This window comes from Microtus oregoni, unplaced genomic scaffold, assembly GCF_018167655.1.
Source record: "Microtus oregoni isolate MIOR12 unplaced genomic scaffold, Mior012 000038F_ref0000394, whole genome shotgun sequence".
Classification (NCBI taxonomy): Eukaryota; Metazoa; Chordata; class Mammalia; order Rodentia; family Cricetidae; genus Microtus; species Microtus oregoni.
Genome location: NW_024543097.1, coordinates 5680618 through 5699254, shown reverse-complemented (window position 1 = coordinate 5699254; position 18637 = coordinate 5680618). Strand labels below are relative to the sequence as shown.

Below are 18637 nucleotides of genomic sequence, written 5' to 3'. Positions count from 1 at the left end.
TAGATTTTTCCTGAAAGACAGGAGTTCTATAGCACTGAAATAATAAAACATCCTAATTCTGTTATGGAATTTCAAAGTAAGTCCATGAATGAATGATTTTTCAAAAAGAAATGGTGGGTTTGTGGCTGAGTTCAAGGACAGAAAGCAATTGAAATATCTTTTGAATATTTTTGAAACTTATTTTTGATTTTTTTTTAAATTTATGGTTCAGTGGAAGGTAGAGCAAGATCTTTTTGTAGATAATCTTCACCACTCTGCCATTGGCCATTTGATTCAATAGAACTTTTCCATCAGTAATGGCGAACAGGTACTGCTTAATGTGACTGATGAAGTACAGAAGCTTCTGTAGGCAAATTGGGATGAAGCATGATTTTTGAGATTTCAAGCTTAAGATAAATAGTATTGATTGTTGAACAATCACTGTCATGCATCTGAATAAGTGCTCTGAAAAATCACCCCAGTTTTCCCAGTGCCAACTGTCTCAAATGTTTTTTTGATTCCTGATTTGCTTCTAGTTAATGTTCTTAAATCAAATTAAAACCTGTTTAATTGGAGTTTGAAGAACTATAATAGCCAGGTGAGGAACATTGCATTCACTTCTAGTTTCTATGGATGTAGGAAAATATCACCAGTCTGTTTTTATTCATCTCAATCCTTATATTCTTTTCCCATATGTCATGAGTACGAATAAGAAGGCACAGCTATCTAGCATTTATGGCAGCATTTAACACAAACATTTCTAAATCATGAAAAAAATTAAAAACATCTCTTTGAGATTCTTTTGCAAGGTGCTCTAAGTTTGAATTACATGCAATTAATCTAATCATGTTAGCCTTCAGAACCGTCACTTAGGTAATTCAGAATCGAAGATATTAATATGAGTAAAACTGTCTTGTGAATAATGGATCTTAAAATGTTATTATCTATATAATACTTGTAAGAGTTTAGTATCTTAATCCTTTGATATTAAACCATCCTGCAATTATTCAGTGCAGGGTTGGATATATTTAAGTGAGCATGATTTTGGCATTTTGAATTTACAAAGTGTTTAAATTTTAAGCTCATTGTTTTTACTACAAAAGATTGTTTGCAAAATGTACTTCATGAGATCATTGGGGCACATTGGAATATGGGACATTAAAAAATGACTTAAAATTAAAATTACATTAAAATATTGAGTATTGTAATATATAGTATGCACTTTTGTTAGAATACCTCAAATAACCAACTAAAACCCCTGTCTTCTAAACATCTATATTTAACTCCCTTTAACTAAGACTCAGAAAAGAAAGCCTTTGTGAAGATCCCTTTTTTTTTTAATTGCAGAAATCGACTCTGATTTTCTAAGTGTTCTCGATCACACCTGCCATCTAAGGCTCTAGTTTTCTTGCTGAGTATAGAGCACTGGTCTTGGGACTTCTTTCCAAATTACTGGGCCATGTCATGAGTGCATTCAAAGAACATGACACTGAAATGTGGGGCAGTTGCCATAATAAAAAGTTTCTTTTCTCTCGATGACTAGCTATGTTTACTATATGCTTACTATAAACATGATTTGAATTTTTCTAAGTGTAATTATGACATTGGACATATTATTTGAATTGGAGGTGAAGCAAGATTTTAGAGGGAATCTAAAATTACATAATCATATACTCGTCTATCCAATATTTATTGACATTCTTAGAGGGTTCGAGTTCTTCCAAGTGCTGAATATAGTTAGGAACAAAATAGAGACCTTGACCTCAAGAGACCAAATGTGACTGAAGTTATAACCAGCAGGTGCTGTCAGTGATAAGTGTGTAATATTATAGAGCAATTTCACTCACAGTTGCACATGCAGAGCATTTCTGGTTTGTCTTTGATCAACATGGTAAACTCATGAATCAATAATAGACACTTAGAAAGAAATCCTTACAGCAATGCTGGAATACATGACATTTGGTGTTGAAGCATGATCTTAACATGTATATGAACTATAAGGGATGGCATGAGAAGAGACACATGGTTTCAGATGGGGTCAAGGCTTAGATTGTCCAGAGATGGGCAGTCTAGTTTTAAATTTTTATTATTGTTGTTTTGTGTGATTATTAGTTTCTGTCTGTGTGTGTATTTTGATAGTGATGGTGTGTGTGCTTGTATGTGTTTGAATTGGGTGGAGTTAACAGACTGTCAGGTACACTGGTGGGCTTATATTGTGTGATTTAGGTTATTGGCTGAGAGAAAGAGAGAGAGGCAGAGAGAGAGACAGAGAGAGACACACAGAGAGAGAGACAGAGAGAGAGAAAGATGGAAGGAAGAAGGAAAGAAGGAAGGAGATTGGTTAGTGGAGCTTTATACATGTAGTTATTTGAGATACTGCCTGGCCTTGAATTCCTGGCATTAATACTTCCTTCTCAACCACCTAAAGTAGCTAGGACTACAGACAAACACATTTATGTCCAGATTCACTTACATACTTAAAAATCATTTTAAAAAACAATTACAATTGGCTGTATTAAAGGGTTGGCTTATTAGTAACAGTAGAAATGATACAACCAAACTTGTGTGTTAAAAACAAACACATTAAAAAACAAACTCTATAGGTTCATTTAGTTTGTATTTTGATGCAAGTTCTAATCAAGTGACAAACACACCTGAAACAATGGACATTTACAAGAATTCAAGAGAATATTGAGTCTATAAAAACCTGTGTCAGAACTGTCAGTGTAAATCCAAGTCATACAGGAAGAAGTACACATTTGTATAATTTATCAAAAAGTCCATATTATTTTTGTGCCATGAAATATGTATTCATGAGAAACACAGTGAGTCATGTTCAGACAAGATTTGCTTACTTTTAAATATTGATCGCCTTTCTGCTGTGACAGTATTAAAAATAGTTGCATATGATTTCCATTCCCACTTGTCTATGAGGATGAGCAGAAAGGGGGTTATTTAAAATTTTTATTTACCTTCAAGAAAGTGTATTCTGTATATGTGAACTTTCGTCAATGATAAATGCATATATAATTGCTTTCACATGGATAATTGTATTTCACAGGCTTTTTCAAGGAATTTTATCAAAATAGAAAAACAATACAAGTACTGATTTATTCTAAACTTACGATTTTAGTCTTTCCTTGTTACTTCTCATATGTTATATAAATAAAATAAATAATAATTCTATTTAAGTTAAGTCAGAAGCTGAGGGACCCTAGTAAGGTCAGTGGATATGGAATGTGTGTGGAAGGTTTTTGAAAACTGTAGTGTGTGTGTGTGTGTGTGTGTGTGTGTGTGTGTCTGTGTGTGTGTGTATGATTTTCTGTGGTGCACATGAAGGCCAGAATTTGTTATTAGGCATCTTCCTCAATCCTTCTTCACTTCCTTTTGAAGACAAGATCTTACTGAGCCTGAGAAGTCATTATTTGATTCCACTTGGTAGGTAAGTCGGTGCCTTCCTAGCCCTGGGATTACATGTGTGTGCTGCTGCACCAGCTCTTCATGGCTGTCACACATTCAGACTCGTGTCTTCAAACTTGTGGAACAGTATCAACATCTCTCTAGCCCATGACATACATAGTTTTCTTGTAAATGTAAAAGTCGCTTCTAAATTCAGAGAGGTCTCATCATAGAAATTGTCTCACATCTGTTTTCTTGCATGTGTCATATTGAATAATTTCATTAAAAAGCTGGACTTCTAATATTCTGTCTCTTACAGTTTTGCCATTTATTGCTACATTATTAAAAATAAACCATATAGTGGTACATCAATTTTTTTTTTTACTTCAGGCTTCAGTGGAACTTCTCTTAGGAAGTAATGAAGCCAGGGTTCACATAGTATGTGCTGCCCATTTGCCAGTCCCTAGTGCCATGGAGCAAGAACACAATTTGCTTATAATGAAAACTATATAGTTTATTTGTGGTATTATGCATATCTATGATTAGATCTGTAAAAGAGGAAAGTTAAAAAGTCTAAAGTAAAATTAAAGTGTGTATGACTGTCCATACCAACATACTTCACTAGGAGCTGTGTACACGGCCAGTCTCAAACACAGTGGCTTAGAGGGGTACATCTAATTCATCATGTTTTTATCCATACATTATTGTTTTCTTTTCAATTGTAGCTGTGGGGAGTAAACTTGGGTCTCAGACATGATAAGTGAATGCTATAGATAGCTAAAACAGTATTTCCTTACCTTTATTTCAAGTGAGTAAAGAAAATTAGCAGAGATACACAAGACCTGGCAAAGTATACATAATTATTTCAATACATTCATACTTTTTTCATCATTTCATACTTGAGTAATGTCTCACCTCATTTCTACCCTTACCCCTCCCCATCACCAACTCCTTTTATGTCTTCCTTCCCTATCTCAAGGTCATGTTCTCTCTTTTTTTTTAATTGTCAATACACATGAGTGTGTGTTTAGAAATGACTGCTTGCTATCTCAGACTAGATTTCACATGTAAATGTTCTGAAGATACAGTAAAAGTTATATGGAAAAATATCATTTAGTTCACCCTTTTTATTCCCAATTCACTTTGTTACCAGTCTTTTCTATTGATTTGAAGAATTATTACTCACCCAACACTATATTACAGTGAATAGCATGCTTGGGTGCGTGACTGGGACTTTGAGGAGACTAAGATGTATTTAGAATTAGGCATCTTCATCCTCTGCAAACACATGGTTCCAAGACAGAATGGGTATAAATGAGCAGATTGTATTTATGTATGTGTATATTGTAAATGAGTTATAATCTCAAATGATAAAAGAAATGCTTTTTAAGTAGCATGTTCCCTATTGCTGTTTTTCAAGTTTCTCATCACTATCCAGCCTATCTCAAGAACCTGTCTACAAGTTTCTACCTAAGTGAGCATTCGCTAATGCAAGGAATGTAGAGGCAATTTTACCCAAGACTAGTGCAGACAGCATGGTTCAGTATATTTTTTAATGTATGTCATTGTTGATGCTTAAGAAAGCATCTTGGTGAGCATAGCAACATATTAGAATCATTAAATTTATAGTTCTTTCATTTATTTCTAACAGAAAAAACTTTCTCTCAGACTGCCGCTTTAATTACAGTGGATGGCAAAGGTCTGCAGCGAAAAGGCAGCACTAACGGGCTAGATTTTATTACACACAGGGGGATGGTTGAAGGCATGATAATCTAGGGAAGAAAGATGTTTGCTAATGTTTACATACTTAGCTCCCACTGGCACGCCACCAGCTTGGAGACTTGCTCTGTCCCTCTGATTCTGAGAAAGTGCATCCAGATTCGCAGCAAGACTTCAAGGAGCACCAGATGATGGGGCAGATGGCAGATGACTAATTTGGCAAGCCTTGATGAGTGGAAATTGTTTGCTTTAATTGCTTGTCAAGTCCAGTACCTACATTAAAGTTAAGGGCCCAGCACTTGCATAAAAAACAAAATACTGCAATGCTAATTAGGACTGTATCTTAGGGTAGAGAGGCCATAGAGAAAGATTAAGAGTGAATTCCAAAGAAATAGTGGCAAATTAATATTATTTAAGTCAAATATAGGAGACAAATACGATTTCAAATAATTCACTCATATCTATTATATTTTTCTATCTTTGAAATGGAAATTTTGTAGAATATAAATTAATGAATGTGAAGAAAGACTACCAAAAATCATTAATGAAAGTCCATTTTGCCATTTTATTAATAGTTGCTTCATACATTGAATTTAAATTTATCTTTGATTCATTAAACTTCATAAAGCTAAACTGTGAAATATAAAATAGCCAATAGACATATTAGTAAGATCAAAATTTGTGTTGAAAAAACCAGGTTAGGGAAGAATATTTCAGAAGCATCATGCAGAGTTTGGAGAGCTAGCGCAGAGATTAAGAACACTTCAGGCTGTTCCAGAAGACCAGATTCCAGCACCCACCTCTGGCAGATCAGCCTGTAGCTCTAGCTTCAGGATTACACCACCATCTTCTGGTCTCACAGGATACCTGCATATATGGGGCATACACATGCACACAAAAATACACACAAATACACACACACATAAATCTTTAAAATAACCTAGTGCATAGCTGAGATAATAAACTAAACCAACTGTGTGTGTGTGTATGTTCTGTGTGTGTGTGTATAATTTTTGTGATAGTCTTTCAATGTGAAATAATAGTTGAAAGGAGAAAGCTTTTCTGTAAGGGTGATGTTAGCATGAAGACAATATTAATAATCCATAAAACCATGTTGAGAAACTCTCATTATATATTAAGTGAGATTTGGGGCCAACAATTTTGTATTAATATTGGAACAATAAAAATCATATGAATGATTTTGTTAGACAAGACTTAAAATTACCACAAGTTTTGGTTTCTGATCTTTTTAACCGAATGGTGATTACATTGGATGCCAGTTGTGAAGCTAGAGAATCCTGTGTCCAATAGTATAGCTACACTTGTAATTGAATCAAAACTAAATAAAATAATTGGCAATTGCATTGGGCCTCACATTGATCTTGACACCTGCAGTTACATTTGAATGATACCCTGGGGAGTTCAGGTAAATTTAGGATTTCTGAAGCTTAAACTGCTGTAAATTTGTCATTCAAAGACTTTCTAACAGTGTTGGCAAAGAGGTTGGGTGTTGTTAAAGTTGTTTGGGCTGTTGAAGAAGATTTTTCATTTCAGGTTTGATAAACAGCTTTGTGAAATCAATGAAACTTGATGGCTTAAGCATTGTCTTGTATGCATTGCCTGATTGTAAAATCGATTGACAAATGAAAGTTGTGAGGCATTCGATGAGAGCTTCATGAGGAAAACCACAAGTGATTTTTATGCTTCCATCCAAACTAATTCCTTAAAAACCAAGTCTGCCTCTCAAGATAAAAGCTATGCTTGATATACCATCGATTCTTCTCAGTTCAGATTAAAGCTAAATATAAAGAAATTCCTTAGTGTGACAAAAATATTTCCTTAATTGAACAGCGTATAATAAAAAACGCTTCAAGATTAAGAGTGTTTGGAATAAATATTGTGATAAATATGACTTTTGTTTATTGGAATTAGTAATTTGGCATTTAAGTAAAGTATATACACAATACAGGTTATCTTTATGGAGTTATTAAAACTTAAGTAGTAGCATTTTAAGTTATTTCTATGGTTTTATTAAGATCAGCTAAATGAGTATTATTTGAAGATGTCTTCATTTTAAAAATATTTGTTATGTTCCTGAGTTTAGTGGGATGGATTTGAGTTTCTCTCCATTTAATTTGATGTTAGCTGTCGGCTTGCTGTATATAGCTTTTATTATATTTAGGTATGACCCTTGTATCCCTAATCTCTCCAATACTTTTATCATAAAGGGATGTTGAATTTTGTCAAAAGCTTTTTCAGCATCTAATGAAATGATCATATGATTTTTTTCTTTCAGTTTATTTATATGATGGATTACATTGATAGATTTTCATATGTTGAACCAGCCCTGCATCCCTGGGATGAAGCCTACTTGATCATAATGGATAATTTTTCTGATGTGTTCTTAGATTCGGTTTGCCAGTATTTTGTTGAGGATTTTTGCATCGATGTTCATGAGTGAGATTGGTCTATAATTCTCTTTCTTGGTTGAGTCTTTGTGCGGTTTTGGTATCAGAGTAACTGTAGCTTCATAAAAGGAATTTGGCAATGCCTCTTCTGTTTCTATATTGTGAAATACATTAAGGAGTATAGGTATTAGGTCTTCTTGGAAGTTCTGGTAGAATTCCGCATTGAAACCATCTGGTCCTGAGCTTTTTTTGGTACGGAGGTTTTTGATAACCTCTTCTAATTCTTCGCGACTATCAGGTCTATTTAGATTGTTCACCTGGTCCTGGTTTAACTTGAGGGCTCATGAGAAGCCAAGGACAATGGCACGGGGTTTTGATCCTATGCAATGTGCTGGCTTTGTGGGAGCCTAGCCAGTTTGGATGTTCACCTTCCTAGATATGGACAGAGGGGGGAGGACCTAGGACTTACCACAGGGCAGGGAATCCTGACTGCTCTTTGGACTGGAGAGGGAGGGGGAGTTGAGTGGGAGGAGGGAGAGGGAAATGGGAGGCTGGGAGGAGGTGGAAACTTGTTTTTTTTTCTTCCTTTTCTCAATAAAAAAATATTTAAGTACAATAAAATATTTGTTAGTTTTTATTTTATATTTGTGAGTATTTTGCATGCATTCATGTAAAGTGCACCATGTTTGTGAAGGTGCCCATGGATTCTAGAAGGGTGTGTCCTGGAACTGGAGTTACAGCTAATTTGAATACTTAATCTCTTGAGAATATTTTAATGTTTACATTACATTGTCTAATGTTCAACAATGAGTTTAACATTACGCTGGATAGTTCGATGACAACTTGACACAAGCTGTAGTCATCTGAGAGGCAGGAACTTCAGTTAAGAAAATGCCTCCACAAGGATTGACTATAGGCCAGTCTGGAGGGCATTTTGTAGTCATTGTAGGTGGGGCCAGAGCTGAACTGTGGTTCTGAGTTCTACAAAATATCAGGCCAAGCAAGCAATGAGGAGTCAGCATGTAAGAGACACCTTTTCATGGTTTCTGCATCAGCTCCTGCTACCAGGTTTCTGAGCTGTTTAAGTTTCTGTTCTGACTTCCTTCAGTGATGAGCTGTGATGTTGACAGGCAAGCCAAATAAACTCTTCATTTCCCAACTTCTTTTTGGTCGTGGTGTTTTCTCATAGCAAGAGTAAAACTAACTAAGCCATGAACTTAAAACTTTCTAAATTCAATGCCTTCTTCATGCTATGCATTTCTTTATAATTGAAAAAGCAAGCATGCAACAATATTTAAATATTTCAATTAGAATATCAAACGGGAGTACCCTATATGTGCTTAGTCTTTCAGACCAAAGGTCAGAATGCACTAAATATTTAGGAACCCTCTTCATTTAGATAGTAACATACTGATTTAAATAAAAGTTTAGCATCATTGGGACTTAAAATAATTAAAATCGACATTTCATAAACTTATATAATATTTTTTTCACAAATATTTTATTTTTATAGAAAGTGTGATGTGGGAGTGTCATATATCAATCTGTTGATTTCATTGGTTAAGCAATAAAAAACTGCTTGGCTCTGATAGGTTAAAACATAGGTAGGTGGAGTAAACAGAACAGAATGCTGGGAGGAAGAGGAAGTGAGCTCAGAGACGCCATGCTCCCCTCTCTCGGGCAGACGCGATAGCTCTGCTCTCTGAGGCAGACAGCGATGCAGCCAGCCACCAGGTCAGACATGCTGAATCTTCCCTGGTAAGCACACCTCGTGGTGTTACATAGATTATTAGAAATGGGTTAAGAGGCTGAAACTAATGGGCCAGGCAGTGTTTAAAAGAATACAGTTTGTGTGTTGTTATTTTGGGGCATAAGCTAGCAGGCGGCCGGGGTGCTGGGGATGCAGCCCCGCCGCTCCTATTACAACAAAAGTGTTTTAATTTGCGTGGAGCAATAAAATAGAGATCATGGTTTTCTCAATGAGCTTCTAATGTATAATGCAAAGTAAAAGCCTAGTTTTTATCTTGATCAATAATGGATTTCTATGTGAATAAATTGTGGTCACTATTCTGCTTGTATTGAATATTATTTATCAACAGAATTCATCTTGTTCTACAACTTGTTAGTTTACAAAGAGGAGATGCTCTACATACCCAGTAAATTGTTTCATTGACCAAATTGACTCATTTTGTGTGGACTGTATCTCCTACAATAGCCAGACAGAGTAATTGAAATTATTTATGACACAGACCTTGTAACTTTAGTTTTAATCCTCCTTTATGGATAGTATTTTAGCTCGTGAGCCAATATAACTGTTATATTGTTGTTAGTGAAAATTTAAGAATACAAGTCACAGTTGTTAGAAATCCTACCTCCTGTACCTAATTTCTCAACCATCTTTGGGACTGGTCCTTCCTTTAAAGTCCAGATCATGACTTAATATATAGCTTTCTAGGCTGGAGAAATGGTTTAGTTATAGTCCTTGTCCTTTCTATAGAGGAGACAAGTTCAGTTCCATCACCTTTCAAGGGCAGCTCATGCCAATTATAACTCCATTTCTAGGATATCCAACACTTCTTTAGATGTCCTCAGCAGTATGCACATGTGCACGCGCAAGCACAGACACACACACACACACACACACACACACACACACACAGACAGACACTGGGAACCTCTCTTAAATAAAAAAAGATCTTAATATTATGCATCAAGAGAGTAAGCAGAGATTACACTTTAGTTTCCTGACTACCCAGACCCGAATTTGAATAATCACACAGAAACTATACTAATTACAACACTGTTAGGCTGCTGGCTCAGGTGTATTATTAGCTAATTCTTATATCTTAAATTAATGCATTTCTATTAATCGATGTATCACCACAAGGCTGTGGCTTACTGGTTATGTTCTAGCATCTTTCTCCTTTGGCAGTTTCATGGTATCTCCTGGATTCCATCTGCTTTGTTAATAACCAAAGGCAATAAAACATATTCATAGAATAGAGAGGAAAATGTCCCCACATCACAAGAGTTCAGTGCATAATAAGCAAATGGCTGAGAGCAATTGATTGAGTGCGCACTCCTAAATGGGATGTCTTTATCAGCCTTACTCCACTGCTACCACCAAGGCTTAGAGGACACAGTGGAGAAGAGCACAAGAATGTATGAGCTGGATAATAGGCCAGAGTGCGAAGAAATAAAAACTGCTTGGCTTGAAACAGCTGTCGTATTCATGAACTCATAGTAAATGGGGTTGCTTACACAAGGTCAAGATAACCAACATAGAATAGCCAACAGGGATGGGGACATACCCTCCAGGACCACTTTTTACCGTGGAGCTACTGGAAGTGAATCCTGTTAGGAAAAAAAAAGAGTCATTCTTTTATTGAATGTATCCCCACTTGTATGTTTCCAAGGCAGTGGAGAAATACCCAGTACCAATGCAACTACCATGAGGACCAGCAAAAAGAGGGAGCGTAGTTGGGGTAGGGTCTTATTAGGGGCTATGTAAGGGAAATTGAAGATGGGAAATGGGGTGTGGATATGATACTATTATATATTACATAGTATTTATTAATGAAATAATCAGTAATAAAAATATCATTAGATTTAACCCTCTTGCATTTCTTGAAGCTGACCTGAAGATAATTTGAAGTAATCAGACAAAACTGGTTCAATCCACATTGAAAGTAAAGTTCTGAGAACGTGATCCACAGCATGTCAAAACATAGACTCTGTGGCTATTCTTACTTTCAAAGAAAAGAGTGAAATGTAATCTTTGCTTTTAGTGTATAAATTTCCATATGAAAACTCCTTACTCTATTACCATACAGAAAGAAAAAGATGGTTTTACAAGTACATGCTATAATTTTAAGCCTGCCATAGTGTCTTTCTTGGAAGACTAAGTTATATTTGTTGAAGGTTTGAGACACACCTAGATATCAGGGAGTTTCATATAGCCTATGCTATAAACTCTATCTAAATGTAAGTGATTTCAGGGAGAAATAATCAATATTGTGACAAAGTATCACAGAGTAGGGAACTTACTTTAGTAGCATTTATCTTCTCCCATATCTGCAGGTCAGAAATCTAAACAGTGGGCATCCCCAGGTTCATATACCTGTTGAGATTCAGTCAGCATCTTCCCTTGCTACTAATCATGACTGTCAGCCCATGACATCCTTTATATTTTAGGCGCTTCATTCCAGCTTTGCCTTTATGATCACAGGGCTGCCTTCCTAGGTAGCTGCACTGCAAGGTGCTTTCTCCTTTGGCTGTGTGAATGTGTGCATGTGTAGTATATGCACATACATGTGTAGGTGTGCTCAGTCATACAAGGACACCTGGAGGCCAGAGGCTGATGCCACCATGTCTGTATTAGCCACTTTCCCACTATTTATTTATTTGTCTGTTTGTTCATTCATTTATTCTAAGACCAAATCTCTCACTGAACTTTGAGTTCTTGTCATTTTAGATAGACTGTTTGCCCAGTAAACTCAGTGATACACTTGTCTCTACCCTGTTCAATCTCCAGTGTCAGGGATAAAGAGGAACATAATTACACCTGGTTATTTGCTTGTTTGTTTTGTTTTTACATGGTTCTGGGGGTGTTAAATCAGATCCTGATCCTTGAGCAACAAACACTACTCAGTGACGCATCTTCACAGCCCAGGGTCTTTCTCTTGAATGGGCATAGAACACTTTGCACCAGGACTACCCACCGTCGCCTTAACTTGACACCATTTCTAACAAATACCTGAGATCATCACCTTGCAGAGAGGAAGATTTGCAGTAGTTATTGTTTCTGAGGGTCTAGTCTATGGTTTTGGGTGCCTGTCGTGAGTCGTTGCAACATATCATTCTTGAATTAGATAGGAACATTTCTATAGGTTTTGTCTACTAATTTGAAGTTTCCACAACTTCTAAGCAGTGCTGTGGATTAGATCTATAATCATCTTCAGTTTTTTTTATTATTTTTTATTGAAAAAAAATTTCTGCCTCCTCCCAGCCTCCCATTTCCCTCCCCCTCCTCCCGCCCCTCTCCCCCTCCCCCTACTCCTCACCTCCTCCCTCTCCAGTCCAAAGAGCAGTCAGGGTTCCCTGCTCTGTAGAAAATCCAAGGTCCTCCTCGCTCCATCCAGGTCTAGGAAGGTGAACATCAAAACTGGCTAGGCACTCACAAAGCCAGCACATTGTGTAGGATCAAAACCCCGTGCCATTGTCTTTGGCTTCTCATCAGCCCTCATTGTCTGCCATGTTCAGAGAGTCTGGCTTTATCCCATGCTTTTTCAGTCCCAGTCTAGTTGGCCTTGGTGAGCTCCCAATAGATCAGCCCCACTGTCTCAGTGGGTGGGTGCACCACTCACAAAACTCAAGTCCAAATGGATCAAAGACCTCAATATCAATCTGAACACACTGAACCTGATAGAAGAGAAAGTGGGAAGTACCCTACAACATATGGGCACAGGAGATCCCTTCCTATGTATAACCCCAGCAGCACAGACAGTAAGGGCAACATTGAATAAATGGGACCTACTGAAACTGAGAAGCTTCCATAAAGCAAAGGACACTGTCACTAAGACAAAAAGGCAACCTACTGACTGGAAGAAAATCTTCACCAACCCCGCAACAGACAAAGGTTTGATCTCCAAAATATATAAAGAACTCATCTTCAGTTTTTTTACATTAAAATTTTGTCATTTTTGGTGTAATTACTAGGAAAACAGATAGTCTTAAATGTAAAGACTATTCCCTCAAGACTTTTTTCTCCTATCTACCCTTATGAAAATAATACCAGGCATAGTTCCTTGTCATTTCTATATACAGGGCATACAATTGTATATGTGACCTTTTTCTCAATCTCTGCCACCAGCATCTTTGACGTCATTTGTGCTTTATTTTGGATATACTAATTACTTACATAAAGAAGATACATTAAAATATGGTTTTCAGTTACTCATTAATATTGTAAGATTTACATTCCAATGTTTTAGCGTAAGGAAAACTGACCAGTATATTAAATGTTAAGGACTGTATACATACCTATTTGTGTGCTGTGAAAATAACATTAAAATCTGAGGGTGAAAGGCAAAATAGATAACACTACATACAAAAAGCAGACATGTATGTGTGTACATTCATGAGCTGACATACGAACAAAAACAAGGTTCCCTCAATCAATTATCCATGACTAATATATGTACAAGCAGAACATTATGCTTTTGAACACTCAAGAATATGTGTGTGGATAACTTGGTTAAGGTCAGCATTTTATTACATATCTTCTTTGTAGTATATTTATGAAACATTTCAAATCAAATTGCTTAATACATTTTAAAGATTGGTATTATTGAGGTTGGTCTGCATGTGCATATTTATATCACTAAGATAATTTACTAGAACAACTTATTGTACATTAGATAGTAAATAATTTTTAAATATTGTTACTCTCATCTTTCAGTTTTATTTATGTGTAGTCAATTACTTTATCAGAAATTTGGGTAGACTATAAATCTTAAAGAAAAGCATATATAGATGAAATTAAGTCTTTTTCTCTGCAAGCTTTTGTATAAGCATAGCAAATGTGATTATTTCAAGTATCCTCTTAAAATTTAGTTAAAAAAATTCCATGGAAGCCACTCTTTCTTCTCCTTGTTTGACATGTGTTATTAAACAATACAAAAGTTAAGCTAATTTCTCCCTAGAGGGGTGGTAGTCTATGACCCTTGATCATGTTTTAAATATCTTGAGTTGAGATAAACTATTCAGTAGTGGACTTTTTGTAAGATATTATCTTTGTTCATGTCACATACAGGTGATATAACTTTAGGTTCATCTTTGTCTTTTCAGTGTGCGCAGGAACAGAGAATAAACTGAGCTCTCTCTCTGACCTGGAACAGCAGTACCGAGCCTTGCGCAAATACTATGAAAACTGTGAGGTAGTCATGGGCAATCTGGAGATCACCAGCATCGAGCACAACCGGGACCTCTCCTTCCTGCGGGTATCGCTATTTCTTTTTTCTATTATTCTTTTCGAGTGGGCATGATGTCATAATGTGCCAAGCAACCCTTCTAGATTAGACATGGTAGCTCTACCCTTCTGCCAGGCAGAGTCTGTGACTGTAGGCAGAAGATAAGCAACAGGGAGGCACCTGCAGGAAAAGGATAGGAATAGCAATGCCAAAGTGACTGACGACCCACTTAGATAGGTGCTGTCACCGTTAGATTGATAAAAAGATCCTGTCATGGTAGCATGCAGGACACACTGCAAGTCCCTCTTTTCCTGACAGGATGAGGACTAAGAGAGTCAGAGGACTAATCAGATAAGGATGGGTGGCTTCAGCTTCATCTCTTCTCTGCCTCGCTTCTGTCACTCAGAGAAGAGGATGATGCAGAGAGCAATAGTGTCGCTCCTCCTACTTCAGGTCAATGCCATTTCTTTCGAAACTGTAAGCAATCTAATGTAAACTCAGAAGAAATCGCAAATAGATGATACATCTATGCGTTACCTGTGAAAATTACATAGCAAACGTGACTATCCTTCTAGAAAGGTAGGGCCTTAGAAGACTCAATATCTGAGTTCTTAGCTCTTGTTTCTAAAATGCAGTGTCCAGAAGCTATCCTAGGCCACACGTGACAAACTGAATGATGCTGAAGCAGAGGAAAACTAAAGGAAGAAGGAAAAACAGGGGAAACGGAAAATGATAGTCCATCAGATCCTAACCATGTGAGAGAGGTTAGGAATGCCCTGTAATCACTGTGGGAAAGTCGTCTTTGATTTGCCATATCGCTAGATTTCATTGAATATAAAAAGTGTGTGTTTGTGCACATATGCAGCTATACATACCTATTCATTTTTTAAATAATGCAATGTGGAAATATTTATAATTGTGTAACCCTTATAATCTTATAATGCACTTATTGACCAATGATAGCATTTTTTGAATTTAAACCTCTAGAATATGAAAGTTATATATACATGTTTGAGCAACATCCTTTAAACAATGGGTCTAAATTTCTTAGAAAACATGTTGAACTTAATTTATGAATGTGTTTGGGAAAAGTAAAATAAACCAGGCCGAGATTTCTATGCAGAATTTAAAATGGTTTCTTACTGGTTCCTAAATAACCTCTGTAAATGCTTATAAATTTTGTGCTAACCTATCCACATCTGTAAGTTCATGTTTTATTAAAATTAATTTTAATATTTTTTTTTACTTGTTAATATATTTTGTTCACGTATCTTTTGTTGCTTTATAATACAATCATTCTTAAATGTGACATATATTTATTGTTTAAGAATAATCTTAGTTCATCTACAATAGCAACTAATGCTTCTTGACTTCAACTTTGTAGACACTGAGAACACACATCTAAATAAATCACATATGACTTCTACCTACAACAAACAGTGCATTGGAGATGAACAAAAAGAATGAGGGTAAAATAAAATATTGCACTGGAACACTACTAAGTCTAATGAGGAAACCATTTAGGTTATGTCAGCATTCAAGTGACATTTAATTAGATGAAAGTGTCAATGACATTAAAATGAGGAAAATTAACCAGTAGGCCAAAGGTAGAAGATTCCAGAGTCTCATTTTTTGTTCTCTTGATGAGAAAAGAGTAGTGACTATGAGAGAGGGGGGAGGGAAGGAAAAAGGAAGCAGGGAGGAAGGGCTATAGAAAAAGAGAGAGGGAGAGAGAGAACGAGAGAGAGGGAGAGAGAGAACGAGAGATAGGGAGAGAGAGAACGAGAGATAGGGAGAGAGAGAACGAGAGAGAGGGAGTGAGAGAACGAGAGAGGGGGAGAAAGAGAGAGTGTTATATACTAGGTTACTAAGTGACATGCTATTTAAAGTTTTATTCTGACATATTCTAAAAGCCTTCTACTAATTTGGAGTTTTATTTATTCTTGAAATCACCTTCTGGCTGATCTGCACTTACAGTAACTTTCTCATCACATAACTGACCAGTAATAACACATTAGAAGCAGAACCCAAGCAATAAAGAACTTCTTTCTTTACGTCATGCTACCCTTCCCTATAAGTTCTGAATTGTGAAGGCTAGTTGTAACGCCACGCCAGTCGTTGTCTTGGTTCACATGGCCCTTAGATGTGCTTGTGTGATCATGATTTATAAAGCAAATTTTCAAAGATGTTCTCGATTTCCCTTTTGCAAGAATAGCTTAAATCTATCATGCATGTGGAGAGGGAGGACTAATGGGTACCAATTTCTTTCTGGATATATTCCTGTCTTTAGGAGCTATAGAAATTATTTTGTTTTTAGAGAAATGTCCCACTCTTATATGCATGCAGTCATATTCTGACATGTTTTTTTTTTTCTTTCTGAAAGCACTACCCGTTCTGTGACTTGTGTTACCCACAGGCCAGGTCAAACTTATTTCATAACTTGTGGTAATAGGGGCGCGGCACTGTGTCCCCAGCACCCCGGCTGCCCGCTCGGCTAGCTTATGCCTGAAATAACAACACACAAACTGTATTCATTTAATTACTGCTTGGCCCTTTAGCCCTAGCCCTTACTGGCTAATTCTGTTATTCCGATCAACCCATTTCTAATAATCGGTGAGCACCGGTCTTACCAGGAAAGGTTCAGCATGTCTAACCTGGCGGCTTGCTTCATGGCGTGTGTCTGCCCAGGAGCGCAGCATGGCGTCTCTCTCTGGCGTCTGCTGCTGAGAGGAGAGCTTTCGAGTCTCTGACCTCACTTCCTCTTCCTCCCAGCGTCCTGTTCTGTTTACTCCTCCCACCTATCCTCTAACCAATAAAATGGGCCAGGGCAGTGCCTTTATTAGCCAATGACCTTCCTCCATCAATAACTGAGCAGTCAGTATGTTGAAAAGTACCTAACGTGAACTAGGTGATTTATTCACTACAGAATCAATGGCTGTCCTTCTGTGTAGCATATTGTGTGTATATGTTTGTGTGTGTCATGCATGTGCAGGTGTGTACAGATGAACACATATACATATGGCCATGCAGAAGCCAGAGGCTGACACAAGATGTCTTCCCTAATTTCTTCTTGTCAATACTTCCTTGAGACTGTCTCTTACTAAAACTGGAACTCAACAATTTGGCCCTATGACACGCCAGAGATTTTTCTTTCCCAGGCCCCTCACTGCCATCATTACACTTCTTTATGCTCTACTCAGAATTTAGTGGGTACTCAAGATCAAACGGGTTCTCATCCTTGCCTAGCAAGACTGACTGAACCTCTCCTCATCCCCACTAAGAAATTTTTTAAAACTATTGATGTGTTATAGAGCTTTCTTTAATGGTAAAATGTTCTCTAACCAGCATGAAAGTCTCTGCTGATAATCTCACGATTTCAGTGCCAACATATCCACAATGCCATTCATGTAAGGAAAAAACACAGGGTGTGTCAATTAGAAACCTGACCTGGAAGTATTTGGTATTATAACCAAGAGCACTCAGGTTCTGCACTCAGGTTCCTTGTCCCCTTAGGAATCTGAACATAGCCATCCTTATCTTGTGGTTTGAATGCCTGAGAGAAATGTTCACCCAGTAGATTTGAGCCAGCACTTCGAAACAGATGCACAGAACAGAGAAAGAGAGTACTGTCCCAAAATGTTAACATGAGACTCAGACTAGTTGCCCACCCCCACCTCTTCCTCTCTCTCTCTCTCTCTCTCTCTTTCTCTCTCTCTCTCTCTCTCTCTCTCTGACAGGGTTTCCTCAAAGCCGCTGTTGTAGACCAGACTGATCCTAAACTCACAGAGATCTGCGTGTGTCTGACTCCCAATTGCTGGGATTAAAGGCATGTGTCACCACTACCAGCGTTTTTGCTTGTTTGTTTGTTTTTGTTTGGCTGTTGTTTGTTTGTTTAAAGAAAACACATTTTACTGCGGCTGTTATGGGTTTTAATGGAAAAAATTCCTTTATGTCTTGGCTAATGGCAGTATTGCAAGTCCTCTTTACCCTGTGACTTATTTACTTTTTAAAAATGAATTGTTTATTTTTTATTTTATGGAGATTTGTGTTTTGCCGATACTTGTGCATGTATGTCTGTGTGAGGGTGTTGGATCCACCAGAAAGTTCTGAGCTGCCATGTGGGTGTTAGAAATTGAATCTAGGTCCTCTCGAAGAGCAGTC

General features: G+C 37.0%; 1 protein-coding gene across 2 annotated transcripts in view; it reads left to right on the top strand.

Annotated features, from left to right (window-relative positions):
- The window catches only part of Erbb4 (erb-b2 receptor tyrosine kinase 4), a 1049748-nt gene that overhangs the window by 348311 nt on the left and 682800 nt on the right, over positions 1–18637 (top strand). For both annotated transcript variants that reach the window (XM_041631763.1, XM_041631764.1), the window contains exon 2: positions 14355–14506. In XM_041631763.1, the coding sequence (XP_041487697.1) occupies positions 14355–14506 (152 nt within the window). The remainder of the gene's footprint in view (positions 1–14354; positions 14507–18637) is intronic.